The sequence below is a fragment of the Trypanosoma grayi genome, assembly GCF_000691245.1.
Source record: "Trypanosoma grayi strain ANR4 Tgr_358_V1, whole genome shotgun sequence".
Taxonomy (NCBI): Eukaryota; Euglenozoa; class Kinetoplastea; order Trypanosomatida; family Trypanosomatidae; genus Trypanosoma; species Trypanosoma grayi.
In genome coordinates this window covers 1,683-16,680 of record NW_008825977.1, presented here as the reverse complement: position 1 = coordinate 16,680, position 14,998 = coordinate 1,683, and the positions used below count along the sequence as shown (strand labels likewise).

The 14,998-nt window shown below is 48.9% G+C and overlaps 7 protein-coding genes across 7 annotated transcripts; all 7 read right to left on the bottom strand.

The window, feature by feature from the left end:
* Positions 1-2: 2 nt before the first annotated feature.
* Positions 3-1,055, bottom strand: DQ04_03581060 (hypothetical protein; the record flags this gene model as incomplete). The annotated part of the gene is made up of 1 exon (XM_009312944.1): positions 3-1,055. A coding segment is annotated over one exon (1,053 nt), but the record flags the coding sequence as incomplete, so codon positions are not given.
* Positions 1,056-4,893: 3,838 nt separating this feature from the next.
* Positions 4,894-7,776, bottom strand: DQ04_03581050 (putative ABC transporter; the record flags this gene model as incomplete). Its single annotated transcript, XM_009312943.1, has 1 exon — positions 4,894-7,776. The coding sequence occupies one exon, from the start codon at positions 7,774-7,776 to the stop codon at positions 4,894-4,896; it is 2,883 nt and encodes a 960-aa protein (XP_009311218.1).
* A 503-nt stretch (positions 7,777-8,279) lies between these two features.
* On the bottom strand, positions 8,280-9,542 carry DQ04_03581040 (hypothetical protein; the record flags this gene model as incomplete). The annotated part of the gene is made up of 1 exon (XM_009312942.1): positions 8,280-9,542. The coding sequence occupies one exon, from the start codon at positions 9,540-9,542 to the stop codon at positions 8,280-8,282; it is 1,263 nt and encodes a 420-aa protein (XP_009311217.1).
* Positions 9,543-10,035: 493 nt separating this feature from the next.
* Positions 10,036-10,497, bottom strand: DQ04_03581030 (hypothetical protein; the record flags this gene model as incomplete). Its single annotated transcript, XM_009312941.1, has 1 exon — positions 10,036-10,497. One exon carries the CDS (start codon positions 10,495-10,497, stop codon positions 10,036-10,038), a length of 462 nt encoding a protein of 153 aa, XP_009311216.1.
* Positions 10,498-10,845: 348 nt separating this feature from the next.
* DQ04_03581020 (60S ribosomal protein L44) lies at positions 10,846-11,166 on the bottom strand (the record flags this gene model as incomplete). Its single annotated transcript, XM_009312940.1, has 1 exon — positions 10,846-11,166. The coding sequence occupies one exon, from the start codon at positions 11,164-11,166 to the stop codon at positions 10,846-10,848; it is 321 nt and encodes a 106-aa protein (XP_009311215.1).
* An 871-nt stretch (positions 11,167-12,037) lies between these two features.
* Positions 12,038-12,976, bottom strand: DQ04_03581010 (RNA-binding protein; the record flags this gene model as incomplete). Its single annotated transcript, XM_009312939.1, has 1 exon — positions 12,038-12,976. One exon carries the CDS (start codon positions 12,974-12,976, stop codon positions 12,038-12,040), a length of 939 nt encoding a protein of 312 aa, XP_009311214.1.
* A 375-nt stretch (positions 12,977-13,351) lies between these two features.
* On the bottom strand, positions 13,352-14,380 carry DQ04_03581000 (hypothetical protein; the record flags this gene model as incomplete). Its single annotated transcript, XM_009312938.1, has 1 exon — positions 13,352-14,380. One exon carries the CDS (start codon positions 14,378-14,380, stop codon positions 13,352-13,354), a length of 1,029 nt encoding a protein of 342 aa, XP_009311213.1.
* Between the last annotated feature and the right edge of the window lie 618 nt (positions 14,381-14,998).

The window sequence follows — 14,998 nt, the reverse complement described above, 5'->3', positions numbered from 1 at the left end:
ACCACATCTTCCCCACTGCCAGTAGTCACACGGGGGCAGTTGTTGTCAGGGCACCGCACCAGGAGCACATACCTCAACACACTGACCACAGATTCCGCATCCTGCAGCACGACATTTCTGTCTTTGCCAGCTGTCAAGTACAGCGGCGTGGCCAACAGCACCTTCACCTCAAGAGATTCCACACCCCACGGAAGGTATTGGGAATGCCAGTCATTTGACGTCACACAGAGCCAATATTTGCCTGGAGGGGGAAGAAGCGCGGGTTGCGTCATTATGTGGCACCCAACAGAGTCAGTGCAGGTTGTAGTGGTGTACCGGCAGTCATTGAAAGAACGAACCAGCATGTAGTCGGAAGCAATGGTGCCTCTCGGAAGATTGGGTGCCCACGATACGCCCATACCGTAATACGGATAGAGTGCACCGAAATTCGCTATGGTATCACCAAACATCATAATATCCATGCTCTTATTGGTCGTAACAGGAAAATATAAATTTTCAACGTCAGAAAACGATGTGAAGACCAACTCCCAATGTCCTGAAGAAGGCAGGCCACCAGTAGGCACGAATTTAATGGTCTTAGCTCCCGCATCAAGAATCGCCGGCCAGCCAGAATTAAGAACTGGGTTGTAGTACGAAGCAAAGAGCTTCAAGCCACTCAGTTTTTGGGCATTCCACAGTTCGCAGGTGTATGGGATGCCGGAATTAATAAGTACAACGGTGGGAAAGCAGTTCGTGAGTGTCACCAAGGAATCGTCGTCGGCTGCAGGCGGGGCCATTCTCGTTCGGGGGACCACGCCACCAGCAGCAGCAGCAGCAGCGGCACAGCAAAGAAACGGTTCAATCACAACCATCAGTACCAGAAACAATACCTGGATGTCTCTCAACTGCAGCCCCATAGCTTCCAACAGTCTCGCCTTCCTCCTGCCTCGACGCAGGATTGAAACAGGTTCACAGAGGCCCATGGCACCGAGACTGCAACTGTCAATGCTCTTTGGTATATTGCAACACTGTAGATGTGACAACTGCGATTTCCCTTCCATGAGTCTCATGTTCATCGATTGTTTGAATGGACAACAGCTCTACTAGAGGCTGCTTGTCTTGATTCAGCAAAAAAATAAAAAACAGAAGCAAAACGCAGCAAACAGCATGCAGAGCACAGACAATCAGCAACAGGAGAACTTGTACAGTGGACACCTCCCCTGCTTCTTCGCTCGGCATTTATATATGCTTCTGCAATTGGGTATTATGCTCACATCCCGGGGAATAAATATCACTTGTGTTTCTCCGATGAGATCACTGTGTTTTATCAGTACTTTTGCTACGCACCTCATTAGGGCTTCTCGCACTCTTCTCTGCACCTCAGCACAGCCACTACACAGCTGCCTCCATACCCCTCACACCAAGAGTCCCCTCAATGTCTATTGCATCACTCCAAGAGACACATCAGGTGGCAAGCATGACCTGAACCCGTGTCAGCGTCGCTTGTGTCACTCGTCAGAAGCACATGCTGAGGCACCGTCTGCCGAGGACCATGCCGCCACACGGTCGCCTGAAGAGTGATTCGAATTGTGTTGCTGGGGAAGAAGCCAATCCCTCAACAAGGAATACGCACACACACACACCTCCTTCCTTACTGTCCTTGAAACCACACCAAGTATTGTTACAGCCAGTCACCACAAATGACCCACAAACACGAGAGGAAATCCCACCTTCACTTTGCTGCTCAAACACATGGTGAGCGCCACAAGTGTATGCAGGAAGAAACCAAAAAGAACCCCACCAACAACTTGATTCAGTGTCGACTTATGCAAGATGGGCTCTTTGATCGTTTCCTTCACAACGGTCATGTGCAGGTGAAGGAGACGTCGAAGGAGCAATAATTCAACACACTTTCCCACTCAACTCGACTTGTTTCCCTCTGGACGAATTCAAAAGCTCAAAGCACACACAGACTCACATATCTTAATGATCATACAAAGGCATCACACCTCACACAGCGTCACGTGCTTCCACCAACATCAAGATGATTCTGAAAGTTATGTTCTTCCGTTTGCATAAAGCAGAACCCCCCAAGCAACCATAAATTGAGCATTGGATCCCCGCGACTCCGCACACTAGGAGACACCGAGGGCAACTCACAACAATGCACTGCCCATTCCAAACAAGTGCTTCACACAGACATGCTCACGATCCCCTTTTTTATTGCGTCATTTCACACAGCCTCAAAGAGCATCAGCACAAGAAAGAGCCACCCATCATCCCCAGCAAACCCTTTCCCTCCCTCGTCGGCGCTGCTCACATCCCCTCAGAGTGGTGCACCATCAGCCAATGATGCCCAAAAATCGTCATGTCACATCCGCAGATAGCAATAGCCATCCAGTGTTTTTTGAGGGTGACCTGCATCAACCTCTTCAATCCATAAATTACTTCTAAAGTAGAAGTAGCCCACTTACGGAAGCCGAGCAAATACAGGTTGCGCGCCACATCCACATTCATCTCCAGCACCGCTGTCAACTCAGCTTCATTCTGCACGTTGTAGAGTGGGCAGCAAAGCAGAGGGAGTATCCTGACGGTCAATCCGCAGATAACATTTGGTTTATATTTCTCATCCCTTCAAAAAAGCTTTTACAACAGCGCCTACACCGTGAGATTGTTGTCACACATCCCCTCTGCGCATGAAAGAATCCTTCACAATGGGGGCAGAGCACCAACACGACACCCCCCCCGCTCACACTAAACCTGCGAAAGCCTCACCAATACAAATCCCCCATACACATTCTCAGCTTAAATTCTCCTCAATACCACCATCCCCCGCCACTCTTCGTACATAGACCATGGTGCGTTCTTTTAGCTGCTATATTTTCCTTTCCACCTCTCACACAAATACAGGACAGATATCATCATCGTCGCGGGTTACCCCGCTAGTCTCTTGAAGGCATCTCTCGCCATCTTAACATGGCACATTGCTGCAAGCTGAGACCTACAGAACATACCCTCACAACAGTGGCATGGTGCTGCTGCTGCCTCTGCTAAGGCTTCACAAAACCGTGAAAAGGGGACACACTTCTGCTTGGCAGAGCCCCCCCCACACACACACACAACATGTCACCCACTTCTACAGTGATACAGAGCAAGCCTACAAGCAATTCTGTAGCTTCGTCGCGGCCAAAAAAAACTAATTCGACAAGCATCGTGTGCCACCCTCTCTTTTGTATGCATATACGTCGCAATAACCTTTGGTGCAAACAGTGTCGACAAAGTCCAGAGTCCCACCAACCAAAACAGCATCAGCAGACGCAACATACAGCACAACACATCCCGGCAACTGCTAAACGCAGAGACGTAGGGGAATGACGCTTGCTGTCTACCGTCTAAGTCAGCGCAACCTCCAGAGTCAGGGCAACACAACACAGTCACCAGCATCATGGACGCCAATGAGGGTGGATGAAAGGGAGAACAGCGTATACCGCTCTTTTACTGAAATCGCTGGCGGTTCAACTCGCACGTCCCTGTATACGCAACGCATTCGGATGGTGAGGTATCAGATATCTGTAGAAGCATGTGTCGCAACACGTGTCAGGTTTCAGTGGGATTCGCATCCAAGTTAGCTGAAGGGTTCATTAGGGAATACCTTTTCATTTGTACATCCACACGGGGAGACACCTCTACCCCTTTATCCATCCACAAACAAGTATAGCCTGCCCAGGCATACGTCGTCTTTCATGCATTTCCAATACTTTAATAGAAATGGGTATGGTGGTGACATGCCCCTGCTGTGTAGTGTATTTCGCGATCTGCTTTTCAGCTACCGAATTCCGCCGGGTCTTGATTATGAGCGCGTGGGGGCACGACGGGTGAGCTCCTCCCTCTCATCTCTACTGTGATATGCGAGAGTCTGAGTTTTATCTATCCCACTTGAAAAATGGAAGCCCACCATTGTGTGTTTGTGTGTGTGTGTACCTGCTGAGCGTGAGCAAAGGGAATCTTCCAGAGCTGCCTCCTCCTTTTTGCCCATACATAATACAACGGGCACGTTGATAAGGGTAAGAGAGAATAAGGTTGTTTGTGCGTTTTCCTCCCATTTTCGTCTTGTGTAATTCTTATTCATATCTTCCAATTCCAACAGCCCCCGTAGTTGTGCTTAAAAAGAAACGAGGGTGTGCGTGAAGAGTATTTTCTTCTTCGCCTCCAGCGAGGGGAGGCGAAGAGGCCGTGTCGGTGGGGCAATTGACAAAACCACAGATCCGCCATTTTATTCAGTTGCTTTATCAGCCAATACCCGTTATATAAAAGTCGTGTGGCGGTATGACACGAGGTGTCAGGCCCAGAGAATAGCGTGCCGAGCTGGCACTCATAAAAGAAGGACAGTGTGAGATCTGGCATGGCTTGCTGTTAACCGTGGACATCAGAGCCTCCCCATCTTCGGCCACCACAGCGTTCACTCACCTTCATACAGCACAGATTGAGTAATAATAATGTGTGTGCACACCACGGGTGAGAGATCAATCACAACACTTGAATAATCGCATCCAATATCGAAGAGAGTTCCCCTCATTCGTTTGTCGATACCGACGCAAAGCATTGCATCCATCCGAAATACGCCGGATGATTCGTCATGGGCACCCAACCAATAGGATAAGATAAAACTCATTCTACAAGTATATTTTTTTCGAGGGGGGGTCTACGTCACATCCGCAAGAAATCAAATCCATGGTTCTTCTTTATTTATTCGTTACATGCTCCCCGTTTAGGGGTAAATGGATGAATAACGACTAATTATTTTTGTTTTTTTGCCTTCCATCGGCAAGATGGTGGAATCCTTTACCACGCACAGGCTCTCCGTTCGGTCTGCACACCTTTCTGTCCCCGAAATGAAAGCAATGCAAATGTCTTTTAAGGATTAGGTAACGGTAACTGCTGGGACCTAAACATCCTCCAGAAACAGGAATTAGGCTCACTCTCACACAGTTCTTCCCAACTGCCGATTTGCTCAACCCTTCCGTCGTTGAGTACAAGAATTTTGTCTGTGTGTCTCAACGTTGCGAGGCGATGAGCAACAACCACAAAAGTGGTATGCCGAGACGTGGCCTCTTCTCTGCGTAGGCCCAAGAAATCAAAAATCTTCTGTTCTGTAGTTGTGTCAATTGCACTCGTCGCCTCATCAAGAATGTATAGGCTCGCCTCCAAGCCTCTTTTCATAAAAGCCCGAGCGATACCAAGACGCTCTACCTCTCCACCACTAAACTCATCTACACGTAGTGGGGAGTGAATGCCTGATGATCGCTTCTGCACAAATGACAGTGCCTGTGCGGAAGAGAGGGCAGCATTAATGTTGTCTTCTGAAGAATTCCAGAGATTCCCAAGAGCCACATTGTTCGCAATCGAGAGTCTATTAAAAAAACGAAGGGAATTTTCTTCCTGCCACACGTTAGCGATCCGCCGCCGTATCATTCGGACTGGGTACTGCTTTATATGGAAACCATTAATGAATATGTCCCCGGATGTTGGAGTGTACGTTCGATTTAGCAACCGCAATAAGGTTGTCTTACCAGCACCACTGTACCCAGCAATACCAAGGGATGTTCCCTTGTCGATAGTGAAGGATACACGCCAGAGAATGTAAGGATGATTCTCACTGTATCGAAACGACACATCGCAGAACTCAATTCTCCACGCTCCCTCCATTGGTGGGTGTGGGTTTGGAACCGGCCGATCTATCTTTTGCTCCAAGGACTGAAGCTTTTTCAGAACCTGATAGCAACCCAATGAACTACCGCTCATTGCCAGGTCTCGTCGAATACGAGCAATGTCGACCTGTGCCTCACTAAGGCCATTCTCTTCAAAGAAAAGGCCAATAAGGGACGGGAACAGGGGAAACAGATGCTGTATAAACCGAAGATGTAGCATGACGTTGTTTTGCTCAAATGCGGTTTGCTCCAGATATCCCTGTGGTACATATAGCACTGCTAAAGATGCGAGGAGCAGTGGCATCGCATTTGCTGTTCTGAACGCCCCAAGAAACACATCACGGAGTGAATCCTCCCAGCTGCCGTTTTTGGAAAGTGTTGTATAGTTGACAGCTGTCTTTGCCGCAGCCAACTCAACGCCTCCCTGTCGGAGGGTGGTAAACTCTCGTATATATTCCCGTCGACGTTGCGAACTGCCACGAACATGGGGATCATGCTTCCCATTTGTTTCCAACGTATTCTTTATGACTGTTTTGACCCATTGAAGTTTTTGGAGGCCCACCGCCAATTGGTCACCTCGCGGAGCCTGATCCAGTGCTTGTACAATATGCACTGCATATACCCTGGGGGATATGGGCCAAGAAACGTGCCGGATCAAGAGGATCCAAGGTGGCCTCTCGACCATTTTCGACTCAATACAGACAAGCACCAGGAGAGTCAAGCCATGATGTGCCATTGAGTCTTTACCCACAACATTTGGAGAGACAACTAACCTGTATCTTCCCTCGGCAATTGATTCGTCACTATGCAGATAACTCCTGGTTCTCATAAGTAGTTGTATAGGTGACGTAGAATTGAGCCGGTCATTTCGAGTGGTGTGTCTGCTGGAACTCTCGTCAATGTTGCTTTCCAGCTGCTCCTCCTCCTCCTCCTCCTCCTCCTCCATCGTCGCCTCTTCTTCCGTAGCCATTTCACCAGAAACAAAGTAACTCTTGGCGTGCTGTGATTCAAGGTAGAGCGACTCAGTGAGAAAGTCCACGAGGTCGCCCCACTGGGTCCCCACCCACATAGCCAGTGCCATTAATGGAAATCGAAGGGCGACCCACAAGCTGTACAACGTGTGCAGTAAGCATGGCACCTGATTCTGCAGCTCACCCATCACAGAGCTCGATGCCTGCCAAAGGGCATTTGAAACGCGCTGTGACAGAGCCCAGTTGTCGTCAGGTACATAGTCAGCAGTAGAAAGAGCTAAATACGCACTGAGTCGGAAGGACATCACGAGGTCCATCAGTGCGTATTGGACAGTGATGTCGCGAAGACAATATAGAAGTTCAATTGGCCCTATAGAAGCCACTGCGATCGCTGCAAGGGTTCCCGGTTTACCTTGGAGGTGTTTTTGGATGAAACGAAAGACAGAATCTTTGGCTGGTAAATCCGCGGCGGTCACCTTCTGCATTTCTGCGATGTAAAGAGGTATCCAGTTAACATCTGTTTGAACCCCGAAGACCGTCTTGAACACCGCGTCAGGTGAAAGCAACAAGACAACAGCCAAACCAATCAGCCGTCGAATGGAGCACGCGTCAAAAACAACCATCGCAAAGGAAGTCACCCCTAATCGCGTCGACCTCTCGTTACGATATGCATTCGACAGACACTGGAAAAGCTCTTCTGGAAAGCTGTGCACCACCACATTGCGTCTCTGAGAGGCTGGAGGTTCGTCAATGGCGTATTTCCCGCGCAGCAGCGTGCAGAGTGCGAGGAGCTCCTCTGTCCTGACTTCATCCAGTAGAGGCGCCCCATCCGCCCCGATCTGCCGCCGCAAATTGCGCTCCATGACTGCCATCAAACAGTTCCAGCAGTCACAAAGAAGAAGAGCGTCGGGGTGCTTGTTTCGTCTCAAACCGCAGTACACATTGAACACCGTCGTCATACTCAACCGATCGTCGTCAAACACCAACGCTGGGACACGTACGGCTTCCCCGTTATTCCAGTTTAGAGTAACATCAACGTATGTGCCCTCCTCTCGCTCAGAGATGGAACCACCACAACTACCATCGCTAGTACCGGTTTTCATCAGAACGCGGAGCATCTCATACGCCCGCTCCTCAGAGTAAAATAGAACAGCCGTTCTGAGCCTTTTTCTAACAAGTGTTCGTGCCACGAGTACAACACCAGCAACACACGCAGAAATGATAAACGGTGTCATCACCGCTCTGTGCGCAGTGGGGTGGAGAGACATCTGCGCAACATTCTACTCGCATGAGACAAAAAAAAAGGCGAAAAAGAGGAGAAAAGAAAACGTGTCTGTAAGCGGGTGCAAGGGAGTTAGGCGCCTGCAGCAAATATGAGCCAGAGAAGAAGGCACACCAAAAGACGCACCATCCTCTCGATGGCTACAGAGAGGGGAAAAAACAGAGAGAGAGAGAGAGAAAGACGCATTCTACAGTGCATGGTCAAGGCCCCCCAAAAAAAAGAGGAAATTGAAAAAGATACACACAAGCGTTAAGACAAGAGCCTCCCTACAGTGCGGCCTGCTCACACGCCACCCTGGGTATTGCACCTATCTACACAAGACGCAAAGGTATCTTTTCTCTATAAACGATGCAGGCCACTGCTTTTAGGGCTCTGACGCTCCCCAATTGGACGCACCGAGGGAATGTTGTGAGGGAAACTCACCGGTGGGGCATGTGCCACCCGCGCCACAGGGGGGAAGGAATCTAAAACTCGCGGGCGCAGCGGAATTACTGGTGCGTCGATTGAAGGGAACGCCAGCAAACTCCCCTGCCCAACTTCTGGCATAGTCCTTGCTGGCGAGATCAACGGAGGTTCGTTGAAACCGGTTAGCGAAACGGCATGCACGGGTCGTTGAGTCACAACGGCTTGAGGCTCACCAACAGCTGGCGGAACATCATCAACAGGAGCTGCATTCACCTGTGGGGCGACTGTAGGCATCGGCCTAAGCGTTTGATGTTTTCGCGGTGATCGTACACGCGGCTTCGCGCGCTCCACCTGCGGCTGCCGACTCGTCGTATCCTCCTTGTGCATCACTTGTTGCACCTGCTCCTCAGCCACTGTGTCGACCGCAGCAGCAATATCCTCCACAGGTGCTCCTGTGGCCTCTTCTAATTTGTTTGTCTCTTCTGCAGATGTGATGCGATGTTCTTCCACCGGTAGCTGCTTTGTCACCCGGCGGCCCAAACGTTTCCGGGCCTGCGCTGAGCTGTCGGCCACTGTTTTGTCTTCTGCCACGAGCTGCGCAGGTTCGGTCGCTTCATCTTGGCTCTTTTTCTGGCCAACCGTCACATGTGCCTCAGAGTGTTGATGTGGATCTCGTACCGCCAGCCGCTCAATCTCTCGCTTTTGCTTCAATTCTTCGATCATCTCAAAGAAACTCTGCTCCGCTTTCCGCTCTGCCTCTCTCCGTCGCATGGCCTCCTCCCTCGAGACCCTCACCTTTTTCACACGCTCAGCATCGCCCGCTTTGCGCACGCGGTCTGTTGTTGTCACCGCCGCCGCTGCAGCTTCCGGTTTCGGTTTCGGTGCCTCTGCCTTCTCCTTCATTCGCGTCAGCTCTTCTGCTGCCCTCGCCTTGTTGGCCTTGTACCGCTGCAAGAACCTTGGCTCCCCTTTCTGTTTGTTGGTGAAGGCTCTTCGAAGTGCTGCAGCGATTATCCTTTGCCGTCGCAGGCGTCCCTGTTGTATTTTCTCCATGAAGACTCGTTCTGCCTTGTCCTCACGCTTTTTCCGCTGCAACCTCTCCAGCTGCCGCGCCTCCCGCAACATTCTTGGGTTGGCGACGGTTGTACGCTTCCTCGCGACTGCGCGGCCCCCAAGCAAGAGCACCGTTCGCAGCATCGCGTAAGGGATGTGGAGCGCGAGAAATAAAAGCGCCTTTGTGCCTGCGATCGTATGGCTACGAAGCGTTGCAACAGGCAGCAACCAGTGGATAGATTGTCATACAGAGAAAGAGAAAGCGAGAAAGAGAGACGGGGAGCGATGGGCAAGAAGCACGATGAAAACAAGGTCAAACGCCACAAACAAAGGTGGCTAAAAAGGCGGCGTGCATCCGCAGAGGAGGAGGAAGTGAAAGCGTATTGGAGCCTTCGGATTCAGTGGGGCGGCATTGGCGCAGTTACGTGAGCAGTACCGCCTTTCCGTCCATTTCAATGATGATAAAAAAGAGTGTGAGCGCATCCCGAGGCATTTTTTTTTACCTTTTTTATGTTTCCCAGCAAAAGGAAACAAACAAAAAAAAACGGGCGCCTTCCGCCCCCTGTCTTACCTTTTTTTAAAGTGCTCTTCTGAGCTCTATAGTGTCCCTCCCCTTCGGATGCGCTCCTGTGATGACTCACTTGCGCTTCGCCGTCTTCGGGGTTTGCAGCCCAGCCGCCGGGGGCTTCGGTGCACTCTTCGCCTTGGGCTTGCTGGCCTTTGCGAGCTTCATTGGCTTCTTCACGCCCGTCAGCTGCGCCTTCGCCTTCGCGACCTTCTCCTGTGGGACCGGAGCCTTCGCCTTCGCCTTCGCCTTCGCCGCTGTCGGCTTCTTCACAGGCTTCTTTGCCGCCGGCTTCTTTAGAGCAGCCAGCTTCTGCCTCGCCGCGGCGCTTGCCGCCTTGGCGGTGGACGTGACGTCAAGCGCGGGCATCTTGGGCGCCTGCATTTCCAGCGGCGGCGCAACGGGAGCGTTGAGGATCGACACGGCCGGCTGCGCCAACGCCTTGGCGGGCTGAGCCTTCACCGGCTTTGCGACCTTCACAATCCCCTTGCGCAGGGGAGCGCGTGCCAGGAAACGATACGACATGCGGAACATTTTCTCTGTGTGTGTGTGAGTATTTGTGAGAGTGTGTGTGTGTGTGTGTGAACGTGCGGGGCTGACGACCGGAGAGGGCGCAAAGCGACTGTGGGCCGAAGTGGGCACACCAGAAGCGGAGAGAAAAAGAAGAAAAGCACAAAAGAGAGAGAGAGAGAGAGAGAGAAATGCAGGCAGAAAGATCAGCTGAAACATTCCTTCGTGCCACGTGAAAGAGCTCACCCCCTCCCCCTCCATTTTATCGTTACTGTCGGGATGAGGGGTGGCGAGGCGGCGAGAGCCTGCCCTCCGTCGAAAAGTAAAAAAAAGAGTGTGTACGAAACGAGAACTAAAATTGAGACGCGGGGTCTACCACGTGGGGTCCTTGTTGCCAGTCTTCTTCTTGTCGTTCAGCTCAAAGTGCTTCGTGCGCTTGAGAACGTTCTGAATGATGGACTTGCAGCTCGAGCATTGAAGCTTCAGAACAATCTTCTTGGTGGTCTTCGCCTTCTTGTGGAAAATGGGCTTCGTCTGACCACCATAACCAGACTGCTTGCGGTCGTAGCGCCTCTTACCGCGCGCGTAGAGACGCGCCTTGCCGGCCTTGTACTGCACAACCTTGAAGCTCTTGTGGGCGTTGCACCGCTCGTCAGGGCAGTGCATCGTCTTCTTTTTGGGGTAGTTCACCATCCTGGCTACTTCAAAAAAAAAGGGGAAAACACAAGAAGAAAGAGGAAACCGAAAAGAAAATATCAGTTAATTTTGTCATGGAAAAACGAAAAAAAGAGGATACTAGCCCAGCCACCAAGAGTTGCACCTACCCAATTAAAAAAAGAGCCTCGAAGATTATCGGCAAAAAAAAATCGAGGCCCACAAAATGAACGGAAGACAACATCGACCCTCCGTTGCAGAGCAAGTAGCGTTTTCAATGTGGTTATGCATTCCTTTCATCTGTAAGGGTCTGTTAACCTCAGAAACAAGAAAAGAAACAGATGACACCTACATAAACCCCATAAGAAGCCCTCATGGAAGACCCCGCAAGTTATCAGTCGAAGAAACAAATTGAACCAGCAAAACACAAACACACACAAAAAGAAAAAAAACTCATACGAACAACACATGGGTGCGCAGATATAATGTTATTCGAGTAAACAAAGCAAAAACAAGAGAAAGATTTTCTTCTCCTTTTAAAGGATCAAAGGAACACACTACCTTTGCTCACATTCCTCTTTTTTGCCTTTTTACTTGGCTCACTTAGTAGGCACAGCCATATATTTTCTAATCTTAGACGCAAACAACCAAAATCGCAAAAAAAAACAATTTCAAACACTTTCCTGGGTGGCCGGATCGCCCGCCGTGACGCAGGCATTCAAAGAAAAAAAGCGTTCAAAAAGACCTTGTATATGGATAAAACAAAACCTGTCTCACATGAACATTTTTTTTTATTTATAGCAACCCAAAACTCTCAGAAGTAGACATGAATCAAGCAAAAATTATCAGACCCTAATTGAAAAAAAAACGAAGAGACATTGTACTGGTTAGGTTCCACATCAACAAACCCCTAGGTAAGCCCTTGACATGCCTGACTTGGTATCAAGAAGAAAGGTCCAGTTTCATATGCGGTAGAAATGCGTCCTTGGGGTACAAAATGCGGATCAGGTGCATTCAATGGCGCTGGTACAACCGCGACATAGTTCTCTGTGTTTTGGTACGGTAAGATGAAAGAAACAACAGGACTTGACCTGATTAAATGGGTGGTAGTATCACAAATGATTGGGTTCACAGCCGTAGAGTCAATGTAAGGGGGTGGTGCCTGCTTCACGGGAGGTTGGATTGGAGCGCGTATCTGTGTACCACCAAGAGTTGGTCTCCTTGCACAAAGGATAATCGACTTTCGCTTTTCAACATTAACATCGTTGATCATTTTTGCAACAGTAAAAGGATGAGGCAGAAAAGGAAATGGAAAGGGAGCCTTTCCATCCACATCTTCAACACATCTGCATGCATCGGACATGTGCAAAAAATGTACGAACACCATGTTATACGGTGATGGACCTCTGAGCAAATACGATTGAGGGTGTAAAGAAACATTTACCACTGGTCCAAAGTTAGACGCACAGAAGGATTGCACAGCCTCCAAAGTAACATTGCAAGGGACATTACGAATGTAAACAATACTGGACCTCACGTGAGAGTCCACACAAGAGTGCAAAGAGCTTTTCTCCGAAAGCCTCACTTGCAGAATGTTTCCATCCAATACACCTCGGTTCAACAGTTCGCATGCCTTGTTTGCAACATCAGCATTCTCAAACATTACGAAAGCAACACCCCGTGACATGCCGGTCGCGATGTCCAGCAGGAGCTTCACATGTAAAACATTCCCCACAGATGAAAACAAACGCCTTAGTCGTCCACTATCAACTGATACAGGTATATTCGCCACATACACACTGCAGCACCCCGGATGTGTGTTGGCATCATACACTCTTGGCATGTCCATCTATATCCGCTTTATAGATAAGAGCAGAGCAAAGAGAGAAAAAAAAATTGTCGAAGCAAAATCTTTTTTGGGTCCCATCCTTGAAAGACTGCGCCACAAACATTTCAGTAAGACAACCCCAAATAATGAAGGCGCGACCCTTTTTTTTCCCCCAAGAGCAGGACTTTTTTTAGGTTTCATCCCACAAGCAATTTCTTCTTCTAAAACCTGAATAGCAACCGCATTTTACTTGAACAGACCTTTCGAAAATCGTTTTTGCTGGCTACAAACCGAGGATGAAAACTCATCATTGTCATGATCATCAGGGTCAACATCCAAGCTAGCACCTTGCGCATCTAAACGAAACCCGTTATAATGTTCACGTCTCGCTGGATTTTAAAAAACTCGTCCTTGAGCTGCACCACCCACGGCACCTCCACCATTTCCCTTTATACCATCCCTTGGAGAAGGCATTGTCCCCCAATGTGACAAAGGGTTCTTCGGATGAGAAACGCTCTCACTCAACGCATCATCGTCACGCATCTTCGGGGGAACCTTGACAGTCACCTGTGCAGGAACCTTTTTCTGGGGAGTAACGTTCTCATTCTCAGTCTCACTCTCACTCGACGCATCATCGTCACGCATCTTCGGGGGAACCTTGACAGTCGCCTGTGCAGGACCCCTCTTCATGCAGCCACCACGGTTCCTTTCTCCCAGCTTTTTACCTTCGTTACCGTCTGTGTCGCCATTACCTACTTCGTGCGTAGGGGTATAACTTCGCGGAACATCCTTGTGAAATTCCCTGGTTCTTCCACAGTTAATACACTGGTTCCGTTTAAATGCATGTTCTCGAAAGTCCGGACACCCTTCCCTCGGAGATTCTTCTTTGTTTCCTTTAAGATTCGGATCAAAGGAATGAGAGATTGCCTGCTGCAGGGTTTTATTGTGCAGAAGTCCACTGCCAGCCTCAGGTACTGAATATTCCGGCCCATGACTATTGCTCAACAAGCATTTTGATGGTTCACAATGCTCTTCCAGACACCCAGAAGACATTTCAAAAACGTCAACATGTCGTACCTTACGGTGCCCCCCAGATCGATGGTCTTCCTTTTTCCGTCCACAGGTTAAACAAACATCTTGCTTGAAAGCGTGCTCTTTATAGCCGTCGCAATATTTTGACTTTAACTCAGAGTGAGTTGTCAACCAGTTTGCACCTCGGCAATCACGATCCGATACTTTGTGCACCGTTTTGGGCTGCAGGCACGTTGCACATATGTCATGTTTAAAAGGATTCGCCTTGAACTCTGGACATGGAGGAGTAGAATACACTACACGAAACACTCCAGAATGGAGCCCTTTGCTCTTTTGGCAGTTTTTACAAATATCCTCCTTAAACGGATTAGGTGCAAAGTGCGCACACGCCATTTTTGTTATAAATTCCTTCGTAAAAAAATTGCGTCTATCGTAAACAATACAAAGTTGGGATCAGACTATCTACGACTTCACGAGCCAAAGCAATGCAGACTCTAACGCTATCAAGAAATAGATAGGGAGAGGAATAAGGTTCACACTACAGTATCCTTATACGCGAAAACGGTTTTTTTTTCCAAATAGAAGCAGCACAACAGTCAACTGGAAAAAAATGCATATACAATCAGCATACTTCTTCACTCATTGGATTTTGCGTCTATGCTTATACACAAGAAATCAAGATTATACTCCAGCCGGGAAAAAATCTAAAGCCAAACACTTTATATCATCCATCAAAGAAAAAACGCAAAGAAGTCGTATCAACAACGAAAAAAGTTTGTCTTCTATTAAGAAGGGCAAAATAGTAAAAAAAAAAAACAGAATCGTCACAGCCCTACTTTCGTCTAACAGAGACAATAAAGAAAAAAAGAGAGGGACAAGGTGGCATAGTCATATTTTCTTTCATTCGCATTGCTTTTCCCCAAAACGACTTAAACCAATTAAGATATTCCCAACACCCTCATATTTTAAATTTTCAACGCATACGAAGCGAAAGCACTGAAGAAGCGAAAG